Source organism: Panulirus ornatus, chromosome 48 (assembly GCF_036320965.1).
Source record: "Panulirus ornatus isolate Po-2019 chromosome 48, ASM3632096v1, whole genome shotgun sequence".
NCBI lineage: Eukaryota > Metazoa > Arthropoda > Malacostraca > Decapoda > Palinuridae > Panulirus > Panulirus ornatus.
In genome coordinates, this window is record NC_092271.1 from 28,949,501 (window position 1) to 28,976,717 (window position 27,217).

General features: G+C 38.9%; 1 protein-coding gene across 2 annotated transcripts; it reads right to left on the bottom strand.

Moving 5' to 3' along the window:
• Positions 1-512: 512 nt before the first annotated feature.
• Mon1 (vacuolar fusion protein MON1 homolog) lies at positions 513-27,200 on the bottom strand. Of its 2 annotated transcripts, none has more exons than XM_071690375.1 (9): positions 27,079-27,200; positions 22,453-22,664; positions 20,832-21,029; positions 14,347-14,590; positions 8,432-8,607; positions 4,521-4,641; positions 3,709-3,860; positions 1,578-1,707; positions 513-818 (listed from the first exon to the last, which is right to left on the bottom strand). In XM_071690375.1, exons 2-9 carry the CDS (start codon positions 22,641-22,643, stop codon positions 678-680), a joined length of 1,353 nt encoding a protein of 450 aa, XP_071546476.1. In that variant the 5' UTR covers positions 22,644-22,664; positions 27,079-27,200; the 3' UTR covers positions 513-677. The 2 variants fall into 2 exon arrangements, with proteins under 2 accessions (XP_071546476.1, XP_071546475.1); XM_071690374.1 differs by lacking the exon at positions 27,079-27,200 and adding an exon at positions 26,686-26,929.
• Between the last annotated feature and the right edge of the window lie 17 nt (positions 27,201-27,217).

A 27,217-nucleotide genomic window follows, 5' to 3' on the forward strand; every position in this document is an offset into this window, starting at 1 on the left:
CTAGGGAGAGAAAAATAACTTTCCCATTTATGAGATCAGAAAGATGTATGGATGGTATTTGCAGTGAGGGAGCGAGAGTCATTAGGAGTCTGAGAGAAAGTAGATGGAGGTCAAGGGAAATGTATGGAAGCTGAAAAACTGGACAAATGAGAAATGGGGTGAGAGCACTTATGACTTTTAATGTATTCATCATAAATGATTCCAGTTGGATTACTCTTCATCTTATTTTTAAAGAGTTATGTTTTAGCAAGACAAGAGCTCCTTCAATATAATAAGCAACACCTAGCCACCCATTTACATATATTTAACACCTGGATGTCTGGCTAAAATTAGCCCGGACAGAAATAAGTTAAGTTCAATTACAAAATATTCTTTAAAGTAGCCAGGCAGAAAATTGCACGTACTATGAACCTGGATTATCCTCATTACTTTAGTATTTATGAGTGTCTACTTCTCCCTACTTTAAAGAGTAAGTATAGAATCAGTTGACAATGAAAAATAATAATACAACCTTCTTGGCAATGTATATTTCCATTATAAAATTAGCTTTGCAGTGCATAAATAGATTTATTTACACTTCGTTTCATTACAGTCCAATTCTGTAAAGAGAACTGCAGATTATGTAAAATGTAGGTAGGGAGATCATGTTGAAAGAAGTTACAATAATATGTAAAGACCTAAAATGTGGGAGAGTTCAGTATGAATAATCTGTTCTCCTCACTTTTAATCCACCTAAGAAGTTTATTTATGTAGACAATTGCATTATGCTTGGTCACCAGTGGCTCCAATGCAGCATACAATTCAAACTCCTTTGTTACCTGAAAAAATATATTTAAATTTATTTTAAGCTTCAGCACACTATAAATATTTACAGAAAATATCAATTTTCTCTATAAATTAATCTTACCTGCCACTAATTACACTATGTATTCAATACTCAGTATTCTGTTATATCTTATCTTAAACATGTATTCCCCTTATTTTTTTTATTGTAAAGACTTTCCTCACACCAACAGATGCTCATTGTAGCCAAGCCATAAATGAAATATGAATATGGGAAACAACAGAGAAAAAAGGAGAATTTTCAGAGTTTTAAGGTTGAACAGCTTGCCTTTAAAAAAGATCATCACTTTATGAAAGACTTGAGAAATAAAGTTCCAAAAGTTAATTGTGAAAATATGGAAACATCAAAACTCACATCTCAAAGATCCAACAGCCAGAGGCCATACAGCTTTAAATGAAGATGTGTTTTTTAAGAATGGACAGTATTTCTCATATATAATATGTTAATAAACAACTAAATTAAAAAGATACACCTATTTTTTCTCCTATTTAAAGTTCATATGCTGAAAAAATTAAGAGCCAATAACAAATTCCACATTCCTCATAACAAATAACTCATTCCTTGAAGTCTAGCCCTCAAACTTAATCATCATAACCTAAGAAAGGAGAGTCAAAAAAAGTTGGGAAAAGATAGCAATTACATGGAAAGGGGATGCTCAACATCTCTCTGTCCTTACTGGCTATGCATACATAAGCAACTTCAGACATAAAACATGTTCAACATACTGACTTACCCATCCCAGGAGAGTCTGAGCATCCATGACCATGTAGACCATTTTCAGAGGTCTGGACACAGAATGCACTCGGTGATGTAGGAGCTGATACAAGCCGAATAAGCGTCGCTGTTCATCCTCCGTGTGGTATCTACGTACGAAACAATTAAGTATGTCTTACTATGTATCTGAGTAAATGTACTCATATAAACATGAAAGTGCATGCATTTACCTTAAACCTTGCAACCCCATGACCTCGGGTTTCATGAAGATCCCACTGAGTTGAGGAAGTCAATCACATCCAAAAGCCAAGACCAAAATTCATGAAAAGTGACACTGTGGGTCTGCACATGGTAAATGCAGGGCAGCTGAGGAGGTGTACGGTGTCTTCAATGTGGAAGCTGCATTTTGGGCAAGAGCAATTGGGGCCTGAACATACAGGAGGGTGAAAGGCGTGCAAGGATTACAGTGAATTGGAACAATGTGGTATACCAGGGTCGCTACCTATCATTATTATTATACTTAATCGCTGTCTCCCACATTAGCGAGGTAGTGCAAGGAAACAGACGAAAAAATGGCCCAACCCACCCACATACACATGTATATACATGAATGCCCATACACACATATATATGCCTATACATTTCAATGTACACAGTCACATACATACACAGACATATACATATATACACATGTACATATTCATATTTGCTGCCTTCATCCACTCCCATCAGCACCCCACCACACATGAAACAGCATTCCCCCACTCCCTCCAGCGAGGTAGTGCCAGAAAAAGGCAAAAAAGGCCACATTCATTCACACTCAGTCTCTAGCTGTCATGTGTAATGCACCGAAACCACAGCTCCCTTTCCATATCCAGGCCCCACAAACCTTTCTATGGTTTACCCGACACTTCACATGTCCTGGCTCAGTCCAATGACAGCAAGTCAACCCTAGTATACCCCATTGTTCCAATTCACTTTACTCCCTGCACTCCTTTCACCCTCCTGTATGTTCAATCCCCGATCGCTCAAAATCTTTTTCCCTCCATCCTCCCACCTCCAATATGGTCTCCCACTTCTCTCTTGTTTCCTTCACCTCTGACACATATCCTCATTGTCAATCTTTTCTCACTCATTCTCTGAGCCAGATATCCAATTTATCAAGCAACCCCTAGGGGTGGATGAATAGCTGGGATGACTGTGGACTTACCGCCGCAACCAGGATTTGAACCTGTGTGCTCGACCCTGGGCAGCCTGTGAATGTGTCACCATCAGGAATGCAAACTGACACACCATCTATCTATCAATTTATATCTTTGATGTCTGTTTGAAACTCTCTCAAGAGGGTGGCCACAGCAAAGAGTCTCCATAACTAGTGAACTCCAGTGCTGCTTCTTAGTCTTTAGTGCCTTACCCTTAACAGGGCAACTCTACCACAGACCTTGCAGATGCTCCTACCAACTAACCACTTCTACCAAGTGCTCCTACCTACTACTTCCACCTAATGCTCCAGCCTAAATGTTCCTACCTACTACTTCTATCTATTGTTCCTACCATTTTGCCAATAGGAAGGGCAAGCACACACTGCTCACCAAAAGAAAATCTAAAGTTACGAAGAATGGACTATGAATTAACTATTGTAAAGTGTCATGAATAACAAGGAGATAATGTCTGTGGACAGAATACCAGTAGTTTGTGTATGGGTGATGTAGAAAGAAAAACAGCTACATGAGTCAGATGAGCGCAACTTGACAACCACTAAACAGCCATCACTACCCCTCCCTATACCAGGCGGGCAGTATTGGTAACATAACTCCCTAGTTGTTGGCTGCCTACCAACTACTACCTATCCCCTAAAAGATCATCATATGATATGGGAGCAGTCTAAGGATTAAATCAAACTAGATACTGTACTACCTTAACTGAATCAGTGGACTAACATCTCAACAATCATAGTGAAATTACTTTTTGCAGCAAGGCTTTAGGTAGGAAGTACCTGTATCTGATTTAGACTTTTCAAGTTATGACCCAGGTAAAGTTCTAGGTTACAGTGTGACTCACATTACTGAATGGACTGATGGGTGAAAACAACTCACAAAGTGATCCATTATAGCAAGCAGTAAAACTGTGGTAATCATAATATCACTCACGGAGCTGTGTACTCTGGGCAAGTGTACTGTGCAGTTGTCTTAGACTTGTAGAGGAAGTGTCTTAGTTCAGGTGCTCCAATAGCCTTCACTGTGTAGGAGGATGTGCGGATTGCTGTGTTTATTCCTTCTAAGCAATGGTGCCTCCGCAATCGCTGTTAAAATAGAAGAAATCAAAAGTGTGAACTAAGTAAAATTAGCTTCATTATGAAACCAAATATGAAACTTATATGATTTCAATTCTGAGATAATCAGCTCTGTGTCACGATTTCTTTATGTAATCTGATTAAGGATTCTTAAAATACACATGCCACTTAACCCAATCAATCAAAGTACCTCGAAACAAGACAAATCATTCAAAAAAATACCTCAACAAAATCTAAGCTCATCCCAAATAGATGCCTTCCAAGATGACCAAATCACTTACTCCTCCTCTCCCTACAACTCTCATTGTGCACTAATCTCTGTTCATCCTTCCTTAACAAATATTTTCATAGGCTATGAAATCACAGCTCACCTCTCCTACAACTCTCCCCATTACTGTAATAGGCTATGAAATTACAGCTCACCTCTCCTACAGCTATCCCCATTTCTGTAACAAGATGTTTTCATAGGCTATGAAATATCACAACTCACCTCTCCTACAGCTCCTCATTTCTGTAACCAAAGTCAATCTACCATGATTTGACATTTACATTTCCCAAGGATACATAAGAAAGCTGAGTATGGCACCTTAACAAGATAATCAGACGAGCTCTACAGATATCTTGCACATAAACCTTTACTAATTATGGCAAAAACATCCCTGTACTTACATCAACAATCTTCTGTTTGGCTTCAGACAGTGTGAAGAACTGCTCTCTGTCTACAGACAGTAACAAGAGACAAGCCTCACAATCATCTGCCAGGTAGGACACGTGGCCATACAAGTATCCACTGGAAATATTGTTATTATAAATGAAAGTCAAACTGGAAGCTAACATGTCAGCTTTAGGAATTTTTTCTTTTCTGTGGTTTATATGGATGAAACAGTTAGGCAGTCATATTATTTATTTAAAAAAACAGGAAATAATTGGTACGTCAGAGTCACACTCACCATAATCTTAGTGTAGCAGATCCCCTCAAATCCAGCACCCAACTTTATGGCATACACATTATGGCATTCTTTATGGCATATATAACTCATTTCAAAAAATCCTCACTAAAAACAGTCTGTGTCCTATAAAATGAAGGTCACTAAGCCTGAAACACCAAATGCAAAAGGCAAATTAATCACCATTTATTATCACAGCACTTTACACTGTAATGCTGGTAGTTTCAGCAAAAATATTGCATATTTCCATTCAAGTATTCATTCAAGTCAATTAAGATACAATATTACAGTAATTCACTTTTTTCTGAAAATCATTCGAAAAGCAATTACAGTAACATTTTCTGAAGGAAAGAAAATGGAAGTCGATTGTTTTCGTCATAATTTCATCCCACTTTCCACAGTGCTGGTAGCTGATTCAGGTGAGAAACTGCAGAAGCTGGTGACTGAGTTTGGTAAAGTGTGTGAAAGAAGAAAGTTGAGAGTAAATGTGAATAAGAGCAAAGTTATTAGGTTCAGGAGGGCTGAGGGATGAGTTATTTGGGAGATAAGTTTGAATGGAGAAAAACTGGAGGAAGTGAAGTGCTTTAGATATCTGGGAGTGGACTCACCAGTGGCTGGAACCATGGAAGCAGAAGTCAGTAACAGGAAGGGGGAGGGAGCAAAGGTTCTGGGAGCGTTGAAGAATGTGTGGAAGAAAAGAACATTATCTCGGAAAGCAAAAATGGGCATGTTTGAAGGAATAGTGGTTCCAACAATGTTAAGTGGTTGCGAGGAATGGGCTATAGATAGGGTTGAGCGGAGGAGGGTGGATGCATTGGAAATGAAATGTATGAGGAAAATATGCGGTGTGAGGGGGTTTGATCAAATAAGTAATGAAAGGGTAAGAGAGATGAGTGGAAATAAAAAGTGTAGTTGAAATGGTTTGGACACAAGGACAGAATGAGTGAGGAAAGATTGACAAAGAGGATATATGTGTCAGAGGTGGAGGGAACAAAGAGAAGCAGGAGACCAAACCGGAATGGGAAGGATGGAGTGAAAAAGATTTTGAGCGATCGGGGCCTGAACATGGAGGAGGGTAAAAGGTGTGCAAGGAATAGAGTGAATTGGAATGACGTGATATACCGGGATCAACATGCTGTCAATGGACTGAACCAGGGCATGTGAAGCATCTGGGGTTAACCATGGAAAGGTCTGTGGGGCCTGGCTGTGGAAAGGGAGCTGCAGTTTCGGTGCATTATACATGACAGCTAGAGACTGAGTGTGAACAAATGTGGTTTTTTTTTTTCTTTGTCTTTTCCTGGTGCTACCTTGTTGGAGGGGGGGAGGGGATTGTATTTTGTGTGTGGCGGGGTGGCGATGGGAATGCCTGAGGGCAGCAAGTGTGAATATGTACATGAGTATATATGTATATGTCTATGTATGTATATGTTTGAAATGTATATGTATGTATATGTGTGGGTATGGGCGTTTATGTATATACATACGTGTATGTGGGTGGTTGGGCCATTCTTCATCTGTTTCCTTGTGCTACCTCGCTGACGCAGAAAACAGCGATTAAGTATAATAGTAATGATAGGAATGTATTTAAGTATGTGGATGAGGAAATGTTTAGTTAACTATTTACCAATTACATTAAACCCAAATTAGAATAGGCATCTAAAATCTGGTTACACCACATATATAAACACAAAGTTCTGTTCAAAAAGTCCACAAGGTAACAAAGATGGTATCTGAAATAAAAAAAATTGTGTTACAAGGAAGGAGAGGTTACAGATTATAAATAAGCCCATTATAGATAAAATTTTCCCTGGGGATAGGGGAGAAAGAATACTTCCCACGTATTCCCTGCGTGTCGTAGAAGGCGACTAAAAGGGAAGGGAGCGGGGGGCTGGAAATCCTCCCCTCTCGTTTTTTTTTTTTTTTAATTTTCCAAAAGAAGGAACAGAGAAGAGGGCCAGGTGAGGATATTCCCTCAAAGGCCCAGTCCTCTGTTCTTAACGCTACCTCGCTATCGCGGGAAATGGCGAATAGTATGAAAAAAAAAAAAAAAGATAAAATTACAATAAGAAAACTAGATTAAAACATGCAATCAGACAATCTCAACTGTGAACAGATCTTTTACAGATGCAAAGAATGGACAACCAGATGTAAGAACATGAAATTAAGCATGGAACTTGTAATAAAAAAAGAAGAAAGGGAAAAGAAGTATTTCTCAATCATCAAAACCTGTGGATGATTAAATTAACATGTGATGAAACTGTGAATGCACATAAAAGAATACAAGTACACAAATATTTAAGTTGTACAGCAGAAGAGAAAATTCAAGAGATAGGGTCCCTTGGGTGTAGAACTCACTCCCTGTACAGTACATATTGGTAATTACAAAAACACAATGCACCTTTACAATGAAGAGACATATAGGATAATACAAGGAGCACCATACACTAACATACAAACAAGAAAATTAACTAAACAGAGAAGCAACCACATCCTTGATTCTTAAAAATGACAGTATTGCTTTACTTTTCTTAACACCTAGCCATTCTCTAGTTCTACAAGATAGCATCAGAAACAAATAAACAACAGCCTCACCTGCATACATGCACACTCTAGCTCTCATGTATATTGTACTGAAACCAAAGCCTGTCATCTCCAGGGAAGCCCCATACACTATTCTATGGATTATCTTGACCACCTGGTATGCCCTGAATTAGTGTATTAACAGCAAGTCATCCCTTAAACACCACATTACCTCAATTCACTTTATCCCATGCATTCTTCTCACCTTACTGACTATTTAGGCCCTAATACCCTAAATCCTCCTTCACTGCAACCTTACATATCTTTTTGGTCTCCCTTCCCCCTTTCCTCCCTCCAGTTCTAATACATAGATCCTTCTAATCTTTCTTTCTTCACTCATCCTTTCCAAATGTCCAAACCATTCCAGCACACCCAGGTCAGCCCTCTCAACCAAAATGAGCTTACTGTCATACCTCTCCTACAGAGTCATTGCTCACATGATTAACCCACCCAAACATTTAATTTTCAAAACTTATACAATTTCCTCTCCTTTTGAATTCTTAGGCTCACATTCATACAACACATTTGAGACTACCAAACATTCAAACATACTCATCCTTGCCCTAACAGACAATGACTTCTCTCACACACTTCTTAATGCACCTTGGGCATTTGTCACCTCTCCCATGCTCTAGCTCACTTCAGCCCCCATGGTTCCATCTCCTGCTATATTCACTCTTAGGTACCTAAAGTACCCAACTTCCATAAGGTCCTCCCAATTCAAACATACACTTAAACAATCATGTCTTATCTCCTTGCTGTACCACACTACCATATTCTCCTTTAACAATGTCTGCCATACTCTTTCACTACTTTCTGGAGTTTCTAGAGTCTCACACCAGAACCATATCATTCGAAAACAGCACATGACCCACCTCCAGTGCTACCCCCCATCTCAAGTATACAGCAGATCTACCCATTGTTCTATGATCCTTGCATTCATCACCCTTATCATTCCATCCATAAATGGATTAAACAGCTACAGTGACATAACAGATCCTTGATGCAGACTCACCTTCACCTTCATCCATTACAATGTAAAAAAATACTTACTTTGGATCAAATTTTGGAAGGCAGATGGGCATCCAGTTTTCACTTGTCTTTAAAGATTCTGTAGCATTTACAAGGTTAAACAAAAGGTGAAGATCAGCAGGATGGAGCAGAAACTTCTTCATGCGTACCAATGATATCAGCTGATTCTGACAGATGATCAGGCCAAACACCAGGTTCTGAAATTACATTTCTTGATTACTGACTGAAACTTATTTCTTTCTAATGTGATCTTACAAATGTAAACATATGGGTGGCAATGCTGTTTTCTGTGGAGTGGAGTGGTGGTGGGAATAGATGAATGCAAGCAAGTATGAATATGTACATGTGTATATGTGTGTGTCTGTGTATGTATACGTGTATATATGATGATATGTATATGTATATTCATGTATATGTATGTGTATATGTGTGTGTATGTACATATGTGGGTATATGAGTCGATGGGTCTTTCTTTGTTTCCTAGCGTTACCTCAATGACGCAGGAAACGGCGATCAAGAAGTCAAGTCGGGAGTGCTAATCCTCCTTGAAGGTTCAAACTGGTGTGTCTGAATGTGTGTAGATGTAATCAAGATGAGAAGAAAGGGGCTAGGTAGTATATTTGAGGAAAGAAACCTGGATGTTCTGTCTCTGAGTGAAAAGAAGCTCAAGGGGTAAAGGGGATGAATGGTTTGGAAACATCTTGGGAGTATAGTCAGGGGTGGGTGAAATGACAAGAGTTAAGGAAGGAGTAGCACTACTCCAGAAACAGGAGTCGTGGGAGTGTGTGATAGTATAAGGAAGTAAATTCTAGACTGATGTGGAAAAAACTGAAAGTATATGGAGAGAGATGGGTGATTACTGATGCTTATGCACCTGATCATGAGAAGAAAGATCTTGTGAGGCATGTTTTTTTGGAGCAGCTGAATAAGTGCATCAGCAGTTCTGGTGCAAAGACCAGGTATCAGTAATGGGTAATTTAAATGTGAAATTGAGTAACATGGCAGTTGAAGGAATATCTGGTGTACATGGGGTATTCAGTGTTGTGAATGGAAATAGTGAAGAGCTTGTGGATTTGTGTGCTGAAAAAAGACTGGTGATTGGGAAAACTGGTTTGGAAAGAGAGATATACTTAAACAAGTATACAAATGTGAGTAGGAAAGATGGTCAAAGGGCATTAATAGATTATGTGTTAATTGATAGGTGAGTAAAACAGAGACTTATGGATGTTAATAAGCTGAGAGGGGCAGCTGGTGGGATGTCTGATCACTACCTTCTGGATGCGAAGGTGAAGATTTGTAGAGGTTTTCAAAAAAGAACAGAGAATGTAGGAGAGAAGAGAGCAGAGACAGTAAGTGCGCTTGGAAAGAAGACATGTGTGAGGAAGTACCAGAAGAGATTGAGTGTAGAATGGCAAAAGGTGTGAGCAAATGATGTGATGGTAGTGGGTGAGGAATGGGATATATTTAGGTAAGCAGGGATGGTACGTGCAAGAGATGCATGTGGCATGAGAAAGGTGGGGGGTGGGCAGATTAGAAAGGGTAATGAGTAGTGAGATGAATAAGTAAAGTTGCTAGTGATTATTAATAATAATAATAATAATAATAATAATAATAATAATAATAATAATAATAATAATAACAATAATAATAATAATAATAATAATAATAATAATAACAATTACAAATGGCCCAACCCACCCACATACACATGTATATACATACACATCCACACACGCACATATACATACCTATACATTTCAATGTATACATATATATACATACACAGACATATACATATATATACACATGTACATAATTCATACTTGCTGCCTTTATTCATTCTCGTCGCCACCCCGCCTCACATGAAATGATGACCCCCTCCCCCCGCACGCATGCGAAGTAGCGCTAAGAAAAGACAACATAGGCCACTTTCGTTCACACTTAGTCTCTAGCTGTCATGTATAATGCACTGAAACCACAGCTTCCTTTCCACTTCTAGGCCCCACAAAACTTTCCATGGTTTACCCCAGATGCTTCACATGCCCTGGTTCAATCCACTGACAGCACATCGACCCCGGTATACCACATCATTCCAATTCACTCTATTCCTTGCATGCCTTTCACCCTCCTAGCATGTTCAGGCCCCAATTGCTCAAAATCTTTTTCACTCCATCCTTCCACCTCCAATTTGGTCTCCCACTTCTCCTCATTCCCTCCACCTCTGACATATATATCCTCTTTGTCAATTTTTCCTCATATATCATATATATCATATATATATGGAAAAAGGTGAAAGCAAAGGATGTAAGGGGAGTGGGGGAGGAATAGGATGTATTTAGGGAAGCAATAATGGCTTGCGCAAAAGATGCTTGTGGCATGAGAAACTTGGGAGGTGGGCAGATTAGAAAGGGTAGTGAGTGGTGGGATGAAGAAGTAAAATTGTTAGTAAAAGAGAAGAGAGAGGCATTTGAATGATTTTTGCACGGAAATAGTGCAAATAACTGGGAGATGTATACAAGAAAGAGGCAGGAGGTCAAGAGAAAGGTGCAAGAGGTGAAAAAGAGGGCAAATGAGAGTTAGGGTGAGAGAGTATCATTAAATTTTAGGGAGAATAAAAAGATGTTTTGGAAGGAGATAAATAAAGTGCATAAGACAAAGGAACACATGGGAATATCCGTGAGGGGGGCTAATGGGGAAGTAATAACAGGCAGTGGTGATGTGAGGAGATGGAGTGAGTATTTTGAAAGTTTGTTGAATGTGTTAGATGACAGAGTGGCAGATATAGGGTGTTTTGGTCAAGGTGGTGTGCGAAGTGAGAGGGTCAGGGAGAATGGTTTGGTAAACAGAGAAGAGGAAGTGAAAGCTTTGTGGAAGATGAATGCCAGCAAGGCAGCGGGTTTAGAAAGTATTGCAGTGGAATTTATCAAAAAGGGGGTGACTGTGTGTTGATTGGTTGGTGAGGATATTCAATGTATGTATGGCTCATGGTGAAGTACCTGAGGATTGGAAGAATGCATGCATAGTGCCATTGTACAAAGGCAAAGGGGATAAAGGTGAGTGTTTACATTACAGAGGTATAAGTTTATTGAGTATTCCTGGGAAATTATATGGGAGGGTATTAACGGAGAGGGTGAAGGCATGTACAGAGCATCAGATTTGGGAAGAGCAGTGTGGTTTCAGAAACAGCAGAGGATGTGTGGATCAAGTGTTTGCTTTGAAGAATGTATGTGAAAAATACTTAGAAAAACAAAGAATTTGTATGTAGCATTTATGGATCAGGAGAAGGCATATGATAGAGATGACAGAGATGCTCTGTGGAAAGTATAAAAAGTATATGGTGTGGGAGGCAAGTTGCTAGAAGCAGTGAAAAGTTTTTATCAAGGATGTAGAGCATGTGTACAAGTAAGAAGAGAGGAAAGTGATTGGTTCCCAGTGAATGTCAGTTTGCAGCAGGGTGTGTGTTGTCTCCTTGGTTGTTTAATTTGTTTATGGATGGCATGGTTAGGGAGGTGAATGCAAGAGTTTTGGAGAAAGGGGAAAGTATGCAGTCTGTTGTGGATGAGAGGGCTTGGGAAGTGAGTCAGTTGTTGTTCACTGATGATACAGTGCTGGTGGCTGATTCAGGTGAGAAACTGCAGAAGCTGGTGACTGAGTTTGTTAAAAAAATGGGAAAGAAGAAAGCTGAGAGGAAAAGTGAATAAGAGCAAGGTTATCAGGTTCAGTAGGGTTAAGGGACAAGTCAATTGGGAGGTAAGCTTGAATGGAGAAAAACTGGAGGAAGTGAAATGTTTTAGATATCTGGGAGTGGATTTAACAGTGGATGGAACCATGGAAGCGGAAGAGAGTCACAGGGTGAGGGAGGGGGTGAAGATTCTGGGAGCGTTGAAAAATGTGTGAAAGGTGAGAACATTATCTCAGGAAGCAAAAATGGGTATGTTTGAAGGGATAGTGGTTCCAACAATGTTATATGGTTGCCAGGCGTGTGCTATAGATAGGGTTGTGTGGAGGACGGTGGATGTGTTGGAAATGAGATGTTTGAGGACAATATGTGGTGTGAGATGGTTTGATTAAGTAATGAAAGGGTAAGACAGATATGTGGTAATAAAAGGAGTGGTTGAGAGAGCAGAAGAGGGTGTACTGAAATGGTTTGGTCACATGGAGAGAATGAGTGAGGAAAGATTGACAAAGAGGATATATGTGTCAGAGGTGGAGGGAACGAGGAGAAATGGGAGACTAAATTGGAGGGGGAAGGATGGAGTGAAAAAGATTTTGAGCGATCGGGGCCTGAACATGCAGAAGGGTGAAAGGCATACAAGGAATAGAGTGAACTGGAACAATGTAGTATACTGGGGTCGACATGCTGTCAATGGATTGAACCAGGGCATGTGAAGTGTCTGGGGTAAACCACAGAAAGTTTTGTGGGGCCTAGAAGTGGAAAGGGAACTGTGGTTTCAGTGCATTATACATGACAGCTAGAGACTGAGTGTGAGCTAGAGACTGAGTGTGAGCGAATGTAACCTTTGTTGTCTTTTCCTAGCGCTACCTCATGCGCCTGCAGGGGGAGGGAGGTGCCATTTCATGTGTGGAGGGGTGGCGACGGGAATGAATAAAGGCAGCAAGTAAGAATATGTACATGTGTATATATGTACATGTCTGTGTATGTATATATATGTATACATTGAAATGTATAGGTAGGTATATGTGCGTGTGTGGATGTATATGTATATACTTGTGTATGTGGGTGGGTTGGGCCATTCTTTTGTCTGTTTCCTTGCACTACCTCGCTAACGTGGGAGACAGCGACAAAGCATAATAAAAAAAAAAATAATAATAATATATATATATATATATATATATATATACCCACATACACAAGTATATACATACACATCCACACACACACATATTCATACCTATACATTTCAAGGTACACATATATATACATCCAAAAGAGAGACTTTTGGATGTTAATGTGCTGAGAGATGCAACTGGAGGGATGTCTCTTCATTATCTTGTGGAGGCAAAGGTGAAGATTTGTAGAGGTTTCCAGAAAAGAAGAGAGAATGTTGGGGTGAAGAGAGAGGTGAGAGTAAGTGAGCTTGGGAAGGAGACTTGTGTGAGGAAGTACCAGGAGAGACTGAGTGCAGAATGGAAAAATGTGAGAGCAAAGGACGTAAGAGGAGTGGGGAAGGAATGGGATATATTTAGGGAAGCAGTGATGGCTTGCACAAAAGATGCTTGTGGCATGAGAAGTGTGGGAGGTGGGCAGATTAGAAAGGGAAGCGAGAGGTGGATTTGGTCTCCCACATCTCGTTGTTCCCTTCACCTCTGGCACATATATCTTCTTTGTCAATCCCTCCCCACTTACTCTCACCTTATGTCCAAACCACTACAACACACCCTCTTTGGTTCTCCGAACCACACTCCTTTAATTTCCACACACCTCCCCCATCCCTACCACTTACTTGACCAAACCACCTCACACCACATACTGTCCTCAAACACCTCATTTCTAACACATCCTGCTTTCAAAATCTTTAAACAACAATTGCCTATATGAACATTGTTATGAAGCAACAGCTGTCAAATTTCTACCTTTTTACAGCATCTGCCTTTTTCATGAAAAATCATCTGTCTATCCATCTATCTGTATCTCTGATGCCCGTTCCCACCTAGAGTTCCTTCATGGGGGTAGCCATGGCAACAAAGTCTCCATAACTAATGAAGTCGATTGCCTTACTGCCTCACTTTTAACAAGCTCCTGACAAAGGGCAACTCTACATCTACTTAATGCTACAGCCTAATATTCTTACTTACTACTTCTACCTTATGTTTCATGCATACAAAGACAGTGTTATGAAAAAAAATTGTGTATTTCTCGATAAACTAAACATAGCATTACTTGTAATATCTTAAATCAAACCATATATAATCACCTTAATCTTGGAGCAATACTGTATAACAGTCTGTGTAATGGTGTCTCGGATGGATGTAGTCAAAGGGAGGCACTGAATGGCTCCCAAGAGGAAGGACGGATGAGAATCTAGAAGGTTCAGCAGGTTGTCCAGTAATCTTTCAGTTCCTCCTAATAAGTGACGGAAGTCATAATTGCGCCGTTTCTCAAACATCCGTGTTAGTGCAGATGCTGTTAGTACACTGATGATTTGGTTCTGGACATAACTAAAAAGACAATGCAAGATATTATTCATCTGACCAATCAATACAGAGAGGATTTAGTTACTCTTTCTATGAACACAAATATTCAGCTGGGATTTTCAGACAATTCACTCTATTCCTTGCACGCCTTTCACCCTCCTGAATGTTCAGGCCCTGATCACACAAAATCTTTTTCACTCCATCTTTCCACCTCCAATTTGGTCTCCCACTTCTCCTCGTTCCCTCCACCTCCGACACATATATCCTCTTGGTCAATCTTTCCTCACTCATTCTCTCCATGTGCCCAAACCATTTCGAAACACCCTCTTCTGCTCTCTCAACCACGCTCTTTTTATTTCCACACATCTCACTTACCCTTACATTACTTACTCGATCAAACCACCTCACACCACATACTGTCCTCAAACATCTCATTTCCAACACATCCACCCTCCTGCGCACAACTCTATCCATAGCCCACGCCTCGCAACCATACATCATTGTTGGAACCACTATTCCTTCAAACATACCCATTTTTGCTTTCCGAGATAATGTTCTCGACTTCCACACATTCTTCAAGGCTCCCAGGATTTTCGCCGCCTCCCCTACCCTATGATTCACTTCCGCTTCCATGGTTCCATCCGCTGCCAGATCCACTCCCAGATATCTAAAACACTTTACTTCTTCCAGTTTTTCTCCAATCAAACTTACCTCCCAATTGACTTGACCCTCAACCCTACTGTACCTAATAACCTTGCTCTTATTCACATTTACTCTTAACTTTCTTCTTTCACACACTTTACCAAACTCAGTCACCAGCTTCTGCAGTTGCTCACATGAATCAGCCACCAGCGCTGTATCATCAGCGAACAACAACTGACTCACTTCCCAAGCTCTCTCATCCCAACAGGCTTCATACTTGCTCCTCTTTCCAAAACTCTTGCATTCACCTCCCTAACAACTCCATCCATAACCAAATTAAACAACCATGGAGACATCACACACCCCTGCCGCAAACCTACATTCACTGAGAACCAATCACTTGCCTCTCTTCCTACACGTACACATGCTTTACATCCTCGATAAAAACTTTTCACTGCTTCTAACAACTTGCCTCCCACACCATATATTCTTAGTACCTTCCACAGAGCATCTCTATCAACTCTATCATATGCCTTCTCCAGATCCATAAATGCTACATACAAATGTGCCAATTAATAATAGCAAGAAAGAGTTTTACAATGAAATCAGTACATAAACACCAAGCAATGACAAATAATAAGACAATGCAAAATATCATTCATCTAACCAATCAATACAGAGAGGACTTATTTACTCTTTCTATGAACACACCCATTCAGCTGGGATTTTTCAGACTAAGAGCAATTGGTCTATGCAAATTTTTCAGATAATAGTTTATTCCTAGTATACATTCAACAAAAAATCTGAGAGCTATATTGTAAATCCATTCATTAACCTTATCTCTACAACAGATGCAGATCCAGGAAAGAAAGTATGTGATGGGTGACTTGAATAGGTGAGTAGGGAAAAGGGTGGAGCAAGGGTATGGGGTCACAGGTGTAAATAACAATGATGAAAGAATTTGTAGACTGCATCCGACAGCATGCACAAGAGTTGCAAATGTGTACTTTACGGCATAAGATGATTATAAATTTATGTGGTACAGGCACAAGGATGACAGGATAGACAAAAGCATGGTTGATTCATCTATAGTGAGAAGGAATATGATATACATAAAATACATGATGCACAATGAAGGACTGGATTAGATAAGGTAAAATACATTATGCACAAAAAAGGACTGGATTAGATACCTACCTACGTACCTAGGAGTAACTAAACAAGATTTTGCCATGCTGGCAGGGACAAAGTGTGGCACTTACTGCACTGTTTGCTTGTTGAACTATTGGGTTTTTCTCTCCTGCCACGCCATTACACATATCATATCTTGCTTGTTGGATGGTGCTGTTTTTACATCAGCTACTCCCTTACGTAACTGACTATTCCAGACTCATCTGGAATTATCTTTAACCAAGAGCCTAGTTTTCTCTGAATGTTTCTGTAGTCACTCCATGTATATTTCTCAGTTCTGGTGGGATATCAAATAATCATCACTCCTGTTTCCTCATTTGGCATTCAAATTCTTTTGTCTGGTGCCTTTTAAGTATGTTTCCATGTATCACATTTAATTTCATTATGTATCACCCTTGCTGAGTTTCTTTCAGTATGAGGTTGTTGCTTTTTAAACTTTCTATTTGTTGCTATACATATATTACAATGATACATTTCTATACATCCATCTAGACCATGTAATTCAAGTTTTCACTCTTTCGTGATAGTCTTGTGCTTTAGTCCACTGACTTTGCTTTCACAGTGATTTTGAATTCTCTCTAATTGTCTTACTTTAATCTTCTAACTGGTGACCATAAAATAGCAATATTCAATTTTACTTCTTACATATACACTAAAAAATTTCATTACTACTTTTCTGTCTCTAATTGCTAGAGTTCTTGGTAGCATACCTCTCATTATTTAGCTTTATAAAGCATTTTTATCAATGTTGTCTTTAGATTCATGTTTTCTGTTTTAAAGGTTCCCAAATCCTTGACATATGTCAAATCATAAGGTAATATCTACAGACTAGGCTTTCACTGTACATCGTACAGGACCAGAAATATGAATGAATGAAAAAATAAGAACCGAAAGTCAAGGACCAAAAGTGCGAGACTAAGAGAAGTGGAATCAGTAAAATGTGAAGCTGATGTGGTTTGGTTACAGTTAAAAATGCATCATTTACCCATTCAATATCAAGATACAAGCATTTCCAACCTGCTGTCAAGCTATTTTTCCATTCTTTAGAAAAATAATACATTGTAAATATGAATGCAGTATGAAAACAAAAATCATCTAAAAGAAAATCTATGATTCATAATGAATAAACAAGAGTGAAATTAAGTTAGATTCTGGTCTATCTATATCTCTGATGCCTGTTCCAATAGGAACTCCCTCAAAGGGGTGGCCACGGCTACAGTCTCCAAAACCAAAGAACTCCAGTGCTGCTTCTTAGCCTTTAGTGCCTCACCCTTAACAGGCCACTGGCAGAGGGTTAGGTGTTGTATGTTATCCACATGATGGTGATGTGATGCTACATACATCAACACACCTTGACAATCTCACACCTCCAATTGTGCATAAATGTTTAAGATAATTGTAAATCTGTGAAATCGGTGTTTGTCTTACAATGTCAATTTCTTTATGCATTTACTCAAAGATAAAGTATTTGCTCTACAATACTGTATACATCAAACAGTAATTATTATAACAACTTTGCCATTATAAAGTAATTTTGTTGAGGTGTGTGCTACTGCCAGTGCATAGAAGCTTACAGTATCAATATGTAATGATGTTTTTCCTTTTAAACTATTGTTTCCATGCATTGATTCATAGATGGTTCTTCTATAATATCGGAAAAAATGAATATCATAACTTTCCAAATTTTTCATATGTATTCATCTTTTACATCTTGGCAAGACAGTGCTAGGAACAGACAAAGAAGGCCACATTTACTCATCCATTCTCTAGCTGTTATTTGTTATGCACCAAAACTATTGCCCCCATCCTCAACCAGGCACCACAAAACTTTACATGGTTTTCCTAGCTGGTTTGTATGTCCTGGTTCAGTTCAGTGACAACATGTTAACCCCTGTATACCACATCGTTCCAATGCACTCACAACTATGCATGCCTTTCACCCCACCAGCACATTCAAGCCCCAATCACTTAAAATGTCTTTCACTCCAATCTTACATCTTCAATTTGCTCTCACTTTTCTCATTGTCCCCTCCAACTCTAACACATATATCGTCTTTGTCAACCCCTCCTCACTAATTCTTTCCATGCAAAACTTTACAGTTAAGAAGTGTGTAAATGTTTACATAATTATCCACTTATGAAACATGTTTTTGGTCTTAAACTGTTTAGTAAATGAATTATATGTAAACACTTACTCTATAAAAGTGGGCACAACAGAGTAAAAATTATACAAACTTTAAATCAAAAAGCAATTTTGTTGAGATGTGTGCTGTTACCTGTGCGTAAATGTTTACAATTATCAGTTTGTGATGATCTTTTTGATCTTGCATAGGATTTTGTTATACACTATGTTCATATTTGATTGCTTTAAAAAATTTTACTACAAAGCAATCTCTTGAGCAGTAAGTTACTGCCATTGCACACGCTTAAGAATCATCAATTCATGGTGCTATTTTTGGTCATAGACTTTCTTTTTTACATTTTGTACATTATGCACTGATAGAGTTGATAGAGATGCTCTGTGGAAGGTATTAAGAATATATGGTGTGGGAGGCAAGTTGTTAGAAGCAGTGAAAAGTTTTTATCGAGGATGTAAGGCATGTGTACGTGTAGGAAGAGAGGAAAGTGATTGGTTCTCAGTGAATGTAGGTTTGCGGCAGGGGTGTGTGATGTCTCCATGGTCGTTTAATTTGTTTATGGATGGGGTTGTTAGGGAGGTAAATGCAAGAGTTTTGGAAAGAGGGGCAAGTATGAAGTCTGTTGGGGATGAGAGAGCTTGGGAAGTGAGTCAGTTGTTGTTCGCTGATGATACAGCGCTGGTGGCTGATTCATGTGAGAAACTGCAGAAGCTGGTGACTGAGTTTGGTAAAGTGTGTGGAAGAAGAAAGTTAAGAGTAAATGTGAATAAGAGCAAGGTTATTAGGTACAGTAGGGTTGAGGGTCAAGTCAATTGGGAGGTGAGTTTGAATGGAGAAAAACTGGAGGAAGTGAAGTGTTTTAGATATCTGGGAGTGGATCTGGCAGCGGATGGAACCATGGAAGCGGAAGTGGATCATAGGGTGGGGGAGGGGGCGAAAATTCTGGGGGCCTTGAAGAATGTGTGGAAGTCGAGAACATTATCTCGGAAAGCAAAAATGGGTATGTTTGAAGGAATAGTGGTTCCAACAATGTTGTAAGGTTGCGAGGCGTGGGCTATGGATAGAGTTGTGCGCAGGAGGATGGATGTGCTGGAAATGAGATGTTTGAGGACAATGTGTGGTGTGAGGTGGTTTGATCGAGTGAGTAACGTAAGGGTAAGAGAGATGTGTGGAAATAAAAAGAGCATGGTTGAGAGAGCAGAAGAGGGTGTTTTGAAGTGGTTTGGGCACATGGAGAGAATGAGAGGAAAGATTGACCAAGAGGATATATGTGTCGGAGGTGGAGGGAACGAGGAGAAGAGGGAGACCAAATTGGAGGTGGAAAGATGGAGTGAAAAAGATTTTGTGTGATCGGGGCCTGAACATGCAGGAGGGTGAAAGGAGGGCAAGGAATAGAGTGAATTGGAGCGATGTGGTATACCGGGGTTGACGTGCTGTCAGTGGATTGAATCAAGGCATGTGAAGCGTCTGGGGTAAACCATGGAAAGCTGTGTAGGTACGTATATTTGTGTGTGTGGACGTATGTATATACATGTGTATGGGGGGGGGGTTGGGCCATTTCTTTCGTCTGTTTCCTTGCGCTACCTCGCAAACGTGGGAGACAGCGACAAAGTATAATTAAAAAAAAAAAAAAATTATGCACACTAATTTTTTAAAATATTAAAAACTTCACCATTACAAAAGTGATTTCATTAAGATGTGTAATTATAATAATCATCAATCTATGTTGTCATTTCTGGGCTTGCACTGGACTTTAAATGCATCTATACTATCACGTACACCAACTATTACTTATCAGCACCATCATCATGAACAACGTTTTTAACAGTAAGTTATTGCTAGTGCATATAATATGTATTTATAACAATTATTAATTCATGACACTGTTTATGGTCTGAAAATGGTTTTATAAATGCATATGTTTGTAAATGATTGCTCTATAATACTTCATACAGAAAATAGATCTTATAATGGTGAAGGAGGTGAATGCAAGGGTTTTGGAGAGAAGGGAAAGTATGCAGGCTGTTGATGTGGGAAGCCAACCTATGGAAAGGTCTGTGGGACCTTGTCATGGGTAGGAAAGTGTGATTTCAGTGCATTACACATGACAACTTGGGAATGGAAGTGAGCCAAAGTGGCCTTTCTTTGTCTGTTCCTGGCGCTGCCATGCTCATGTGGGAAATGGCAATCAAGTATAAAATAAGAATCTATATCTCTGAGGCCTACAATAAAAATAGTTCTACTATGATATATACAGTTCTCATGAATCTAGAACAACAGATCTGTGCACTTACGTGAGCTGCATAAGAAGCTGTGGTATGCTAGCTACGGAGTAAGAAACTGCCACCAAGATCAATGGAGACCTCACTAAAAACACAAATTTATGATCCCCTGCAATGATGCACCGGATAACATCATCACTGTCAGCCACAAAAGAAACAAGTGCTTGCATGAGGCCAAACAGAGTGACTATCCTATCTTCTTTTCCATATCTGAAATAGAAATAAAAATTGTAAAACTAAGGCAAGGCATAATCTATGTAAAAGTGTATAATATTTTCTACAAGGTACCAACATCCCCAAATCTGAGATTTAACTAAGGATGAAATATTCATTATAAATTGGACTCCTGTGGTGTAGCGGTTAGTGTTCCTGACCATAAAGCATTCATGGGCCGCCAGGGTCAAGTGCACAGGTTCAAATCCTGGTTACAGCAGTTGGTCCACATTCAACCCAGCTGTTCATCCACCCATAGGGGTTGGTTGATAAAATTGGTACCTGGCTCAAGCTAGGGGGTAGGGGTGTTGTTTCCTGTGGGGCAGGGTAGCGGCATAAATGGATGAAAGTAAGCAAGTATGAATATGTACATGTGAATATATGTATATGTCTGTGTATGTATATATATGTTGATATGTATATGCATGTATATGAGCATGTATGGGCGGTTATGCATATATATCATATATATGTGTGGATGGGCCATTCTTCATCTGTTTCCTGGCCCTTACTCGCTGATGCGTGAAACAGCAATTAAGCATAATAATAATAATCATAATCATAATAATAATAATAATAATAATAATAATAATAATAATAATAATGTACATTATTTACCTCCTTCCAAAACATCTTTTTATTCTCCCTAAAATTCAATGATACTCTCTCACCCCAACTTTCATTTGCCCTCTTTTTCAACCCTTGCACCTTTCTCTTGACCTCCTACCGCATTCTTTTACATATCTCCCAGTTATTTGCACTACTTTCCTGCAAGTATCGTCCAAACGCCTCTCTTATCTCTATCACTAACAACTTTACTTCATCCCACCACTCACTACCCTTTCTAATAAGCCCACCTCCTATCTTTCTCATGCCACATGCATCTTTTGCGTAAGCCATCACAGCTTCCCTATCTATAGCCCATGCCTTAAACTATATATCATTGTTGGAACCACTGTTCCTTCAAACATACCCATCTTTGCTCTCTGAGATAACGTTCTTGCCTTACACATATTCTTCAACGCTCCCAGAACCTTCGCCCCCTCCCCCACCCTGTGACTCACTTCTGCTTCCATGGTTCCATCTGCTGCCAAATCCACTCCCAGGTATCTAAAACACTTCATTTCCTCAAGTTTTTCTCCATTTAAACTTACCTCCCGATTGACTTGTCCCTCAACCCTACTGAACCTAATAACCTTGCTTTTATTTACATTTATTCTCAGCTTTCCCCCTTTCACACACTTTACCATTATTGCTATTATCACAACAATAATTACCATTATATATAAGCTATGAGTTCCATCCATTTATAATTTACCTCAGATTTTCCACAAATTTTGGTGAAGATCTCTCAATCATTTAGAATTATTATAGGATCAATGTGCTCTTTGCAAGGAGAATAAACAAGTTTGCAGTTTACCTTGTGTAAATAGGCTTGCCTGATTCACTTAAAATGAAGACATGTTTCTCCTTTTGTATCCAGTCTGGGCTCTGTAAATACTCTTCATCTAAGCTTTCTTCCTTGTCATTTTCATCCTCAAGGTCCAGTTCCTGCACTGCATCTTCAGATTCTATTTTGTCATCATCATCTGCCACTGAAACTTTACCCATTCCTCCAACCAATTCATGTTCCTGTATCAAAACTTGCAATCAATTCACTCTTTAACATTGTAAATATTTCCTTATACCATATTACATTTCACTGACAAATGCAGTCAGCAGATGAAAAAGTGCAGTCATTTATTTTCATCAAAAATCATTTATACCACTGTAACTTCTGTCTATACTTACATCAATTGACATTTCCAGGATCAAACTCAACATTAATATACTAATGAAGCAACAAGACCTGGTCAACTATTATAACAAACCTGACTTCAACAAGGCCCTCCAGAACAAAGTAATTTGCAAAAGATGTACTATAAAAAAATCGCATGACCCAACCAATCCATAACACTTAAAAACATTCTACATTAAATAGTAGTATAGGATGATGAAAGAGCTGTAGTTTGAACTTGCAGATTCCCTTCCTTCCCTATACCAATAAAGAGGTAGAATAAGTTATTAACTTTCACTCTGGCACTTTCTGCCAAGGAACCTCCACTTTTGCACTATCAGCCCTCAAGCATATATTCCACCACTACACCTATAAGAATTAGTGGAATAATACTGGAGTCACCAGACAGTTGCACAGCCTCAATGAAAGCACTCTACCTCACTTACTCAATTACCTACAAAACTCTATGGAGACTTCTTCCATGAAATGGCCAAATTTCCTGGCTCAAATGCCACAGCTTCCCTTCAGCAATCGAAATGCCAAAGTGACTGGAAGACTTCACATATTTCCCTTATATCAAAGTCAACAAGCCAACACTCTCTCAATGAATTATGACCTATTCACCATTGTTTCCCAGCCTACTCTGAAAGCTTGCTAATTGGGCTTATACACACAAGCTCCATAACAGTTTGCTATTGTTAGGGCCTTCTTTAACATCCACTGAGTCATCAGCTTCCAGAACTTTTATCTCCCACAAGCTAAAGAAATGCAAGACCTCTGTGGTTCCCACCTTCACCAAATCTTTCATCAAATCAATCATCATATGATCATCAACAAAGTCATCAGCCAAAAACACACCAGAAGCAAATCCCAAGAATTATACATAACTAATTTATGAATAATTTTCATATACTGGTACTGCAGAGTACTGTGCATATATTAAAGTACCGTATTAGGCTACAGCATAAAAAGTTGGATCCATAAAGGGATACATCTTATTAGGCTACATTATAAAAAGTTGGATCCATAAAGGGACATATCTATCATATCAAATTTCAAGATATTCAATGTGAAATATTTATCTATATGACAGCTACTTGTATTTTCTTTGTTTGCATATTCTCAAATGGCATCAAAGAAAAGCTTCAGGAAACACTGGAATGGGATAAAATTTTCTATTCCAATCACTTTATGTGAACCCATGAAATCCAAGACACCTTTCAATTTGCTTGGATTTTCCTCTTGTACATAATTTACTTGTCACAACTTATATTGCTGTGCTATTGATGGGCCTGGTTCTGGCCCACTCTCATCCTCATCATCATTATTCATTACCTCTGGGTCATATGCAACTTAATTCTCTTCATCCTCCAAGTTTGATACTAAAAGAATGCCATCAATCTCCTGTTGTGTTATGAGCCTCTTCCTCTTAGCACTCATAGTGGACTGAAAGAGGGAAAACTATTTTGGCAAAGAAGTGCTCCTAAGGGACCTTATGGCATTGGAAAAGCATACCACCAACCATTTCAAATTAATCTGTTATATACCTGCTTATCTACACATTCATATACAGTAATAAATAATATATATGTTTGTAATATAAATATGGAAGTAACAATGCCATAACCTATTATGATCAAAATACAAAGAAAATATACAAACTATTTTATGGCTGATTACCGTTCTGAGGACTATAGTTGACTACTGTGGAAGTGGAAATTTCTCTTTGCTATTATGGAGAAGATTTGATCAGCACAGACTACAACAGCAGAGATTCCACTAACTCCAGTCCATCAGTATGGTGAAAGGGTTAAGCAACACAGCCACATAGGGCCCTTTTAAACTTAAGCAAAGATATGCAAGAAAAGCCCTATCCCAACCAATACAAGAATCATTATCAGTCTGTAGACTATTAACTATTGTATGTGTAAGGGCTGTCTATTTAATGTCCCAAACTTTAACAGCACAAGTTTATGTTGAATGCATTTTGTTGGTAAATTTTCAGCCTTTGGTTGCTGTTTAGGCAACACAAATATGGTAGGCTCTGCTTTTGACACAGTGTACATGATAACTACAATGTGCTTAAATGAAGCTGCCATTTGTTTGTATCCAATGTGTCCTTGGTCAGTAGGGAAAGGCAAATAAATGTGATATATCATCTTTACTATTTTCCTTATACCTGTTTGCTGTTTTCCATCCAAGCATCCAAGTGAGACAGGATTCTACTTCTTTTCAATGTTCCAAATGTTGAAAAGTAGTAATACAGGAGAAAAGGATTTGCAGCCCTTCTTAATTACATGAGCCCACATATAATAGTCTCACAGAGTGACACATAAGAATTAAAGTACAAATTCTTAAAACAATGAGGCCTTGGAATGGCAATATTCTTTTTAAAAAATATCAAATCAATATCATTTTGATTAATCATTTCCATTAATAGGGAAATATTCAAAGAAACTGCAAGGTTTTTAAATGATAATAACTTTAATGATGATGATGCTCAAGGAAAATAATTGAAGATTTCTACCCCACAAGCACTGCAGAAATTGTGTGGAATCATATCCACACTTAGAAAAAAAATATCTATCTATATCTCTGATGCCCACCTTCAGGAAACTCTCATCAAGGGGGTGCCATGAAAAATGAGTCTCCACATGTTCATTCTTACATGCCTCCCTGCATCCATTCTTCCCCCATTTCTCTCCCTCCAGTACTCTTGCACTCTTTTTCTCCATGTCTCCTTGTAAACTCTCCATCTTGCAATCTTTCCATATGCCCAAACCACCTCAGAGTAATACATTTCACTCACTCTACTAATCCATGATTCATTCCTTGCCATACCAAATTCTCAAGCAACTCCTTATTACTTTCTTAATTCCATTTAGTCATAGCACATGCTCCTCTCAAATAGCTCATTTCTACAGCCTGGAGTTTTGACACCAGTGAATTACCCCATGTCCATGTTTTGGCTGCATGGGTCAGGTCAGGAGGACTATACTGTCCCTTAATCCTTTCTTCACTTCCCTACTTACATCTTCATCTCTATCCTTTATCATTCTATTAAGGGACCTAATGAATCTTTTACCATGTACTGCTCTCTCCCTTATCTCTCTTTCCCTATCAACAATCTTACCCAATATTGCTCCTTAATACTTAAATGCTGTCAACTCATTCACTTTTTGTCCACCCATATCTGTAACACAATTTAGTACACTTTCTTCTCTCACTAAGACTTTGCAAAATCTTAACTTTCACTCTTCTTTCAAACACATAACTATTACTTGGTTACCTAAAAATAAAAGCACCTGACGTGAACAACAAACAATTACACGAAGGATGTCAATGAGTATGATGAAAGATAACTAAAAAAAATCCAAAGCTAAAGCCAAATCCTAATGGGGAAAGGAGAGAGACAAAAGATGAAACCCAGATACAAGAATGTCAAAAGTTGCAACACCATGTTATCCAATCTCTCTGAGAAAATACCCAAATATAAAAGAAATAGTGATGCATAGCCTCAGTGGATATCAACTTGCTGAGGCCACATTCATGATCAAAGTGAAAATCAGAGATCCAAATGTTTTAAGGGGATGGGACCTGAGGGCTTCAGTGAAATTAGAAACCAAAGTCTAATATGCACAGGTAAGCCTTAAACACAACTCCAAAATTTACTTTGACTGCAATATATATCTCAGTTATCCCAAGGTACTCTAAATCCACTCATCCCCCCAAAGAATCCCAATGTCCCATTGACCATATTGAATTGTATCACAAGATATTTTAAGCCACTTCAAAGTCAGTTGGGACTATCAGTAAAGTGTAAGATTACCTAAATTTTTCACCAAGCAAATAATTCAAAATAACTCATTGTCCCACCTGTTCCCTTTGAACTTTTCTGATAGGTGAATCAGGGCCTTCCTCCCCTCCGCTGAACTGGGTGTCAAGATCATGATTACATTCCTCAAAGCTGTCTGTGTTAACCAGCATAATCTCCCCGCTCACCCCGGGAGTGTCATCTTTTAACTCATCTCCAACAGCTTCGTTAGAGGTGAGCTTGGGTACAGAACCTTCAAGCTCGCCATCAAAACAAGAATCCGCCATGATGGCCGAATGCAAAATAATATTTAAACATTATCATTTGATTAAAACTATATGGCATTCTACCAAACTTCGTCAAAGTACGTATCAATACTAAAATAGCATCTAATAAAGAGTATTAGACTACTTAAAAACAAGTTTTATTTTCACAAATATTTTGAGATTGTTTACATGTATCAGCTGATGGTGAGTGGACGTCACTCCTCCAGGAGCAGCCTACCTTCTACGTTCACATTAATTCCACAGGAAAATTAAAACTGTGCTTTGCAGGTTCAGTCTAAGGTTCGGATTCTCACATAACAACTTTAAG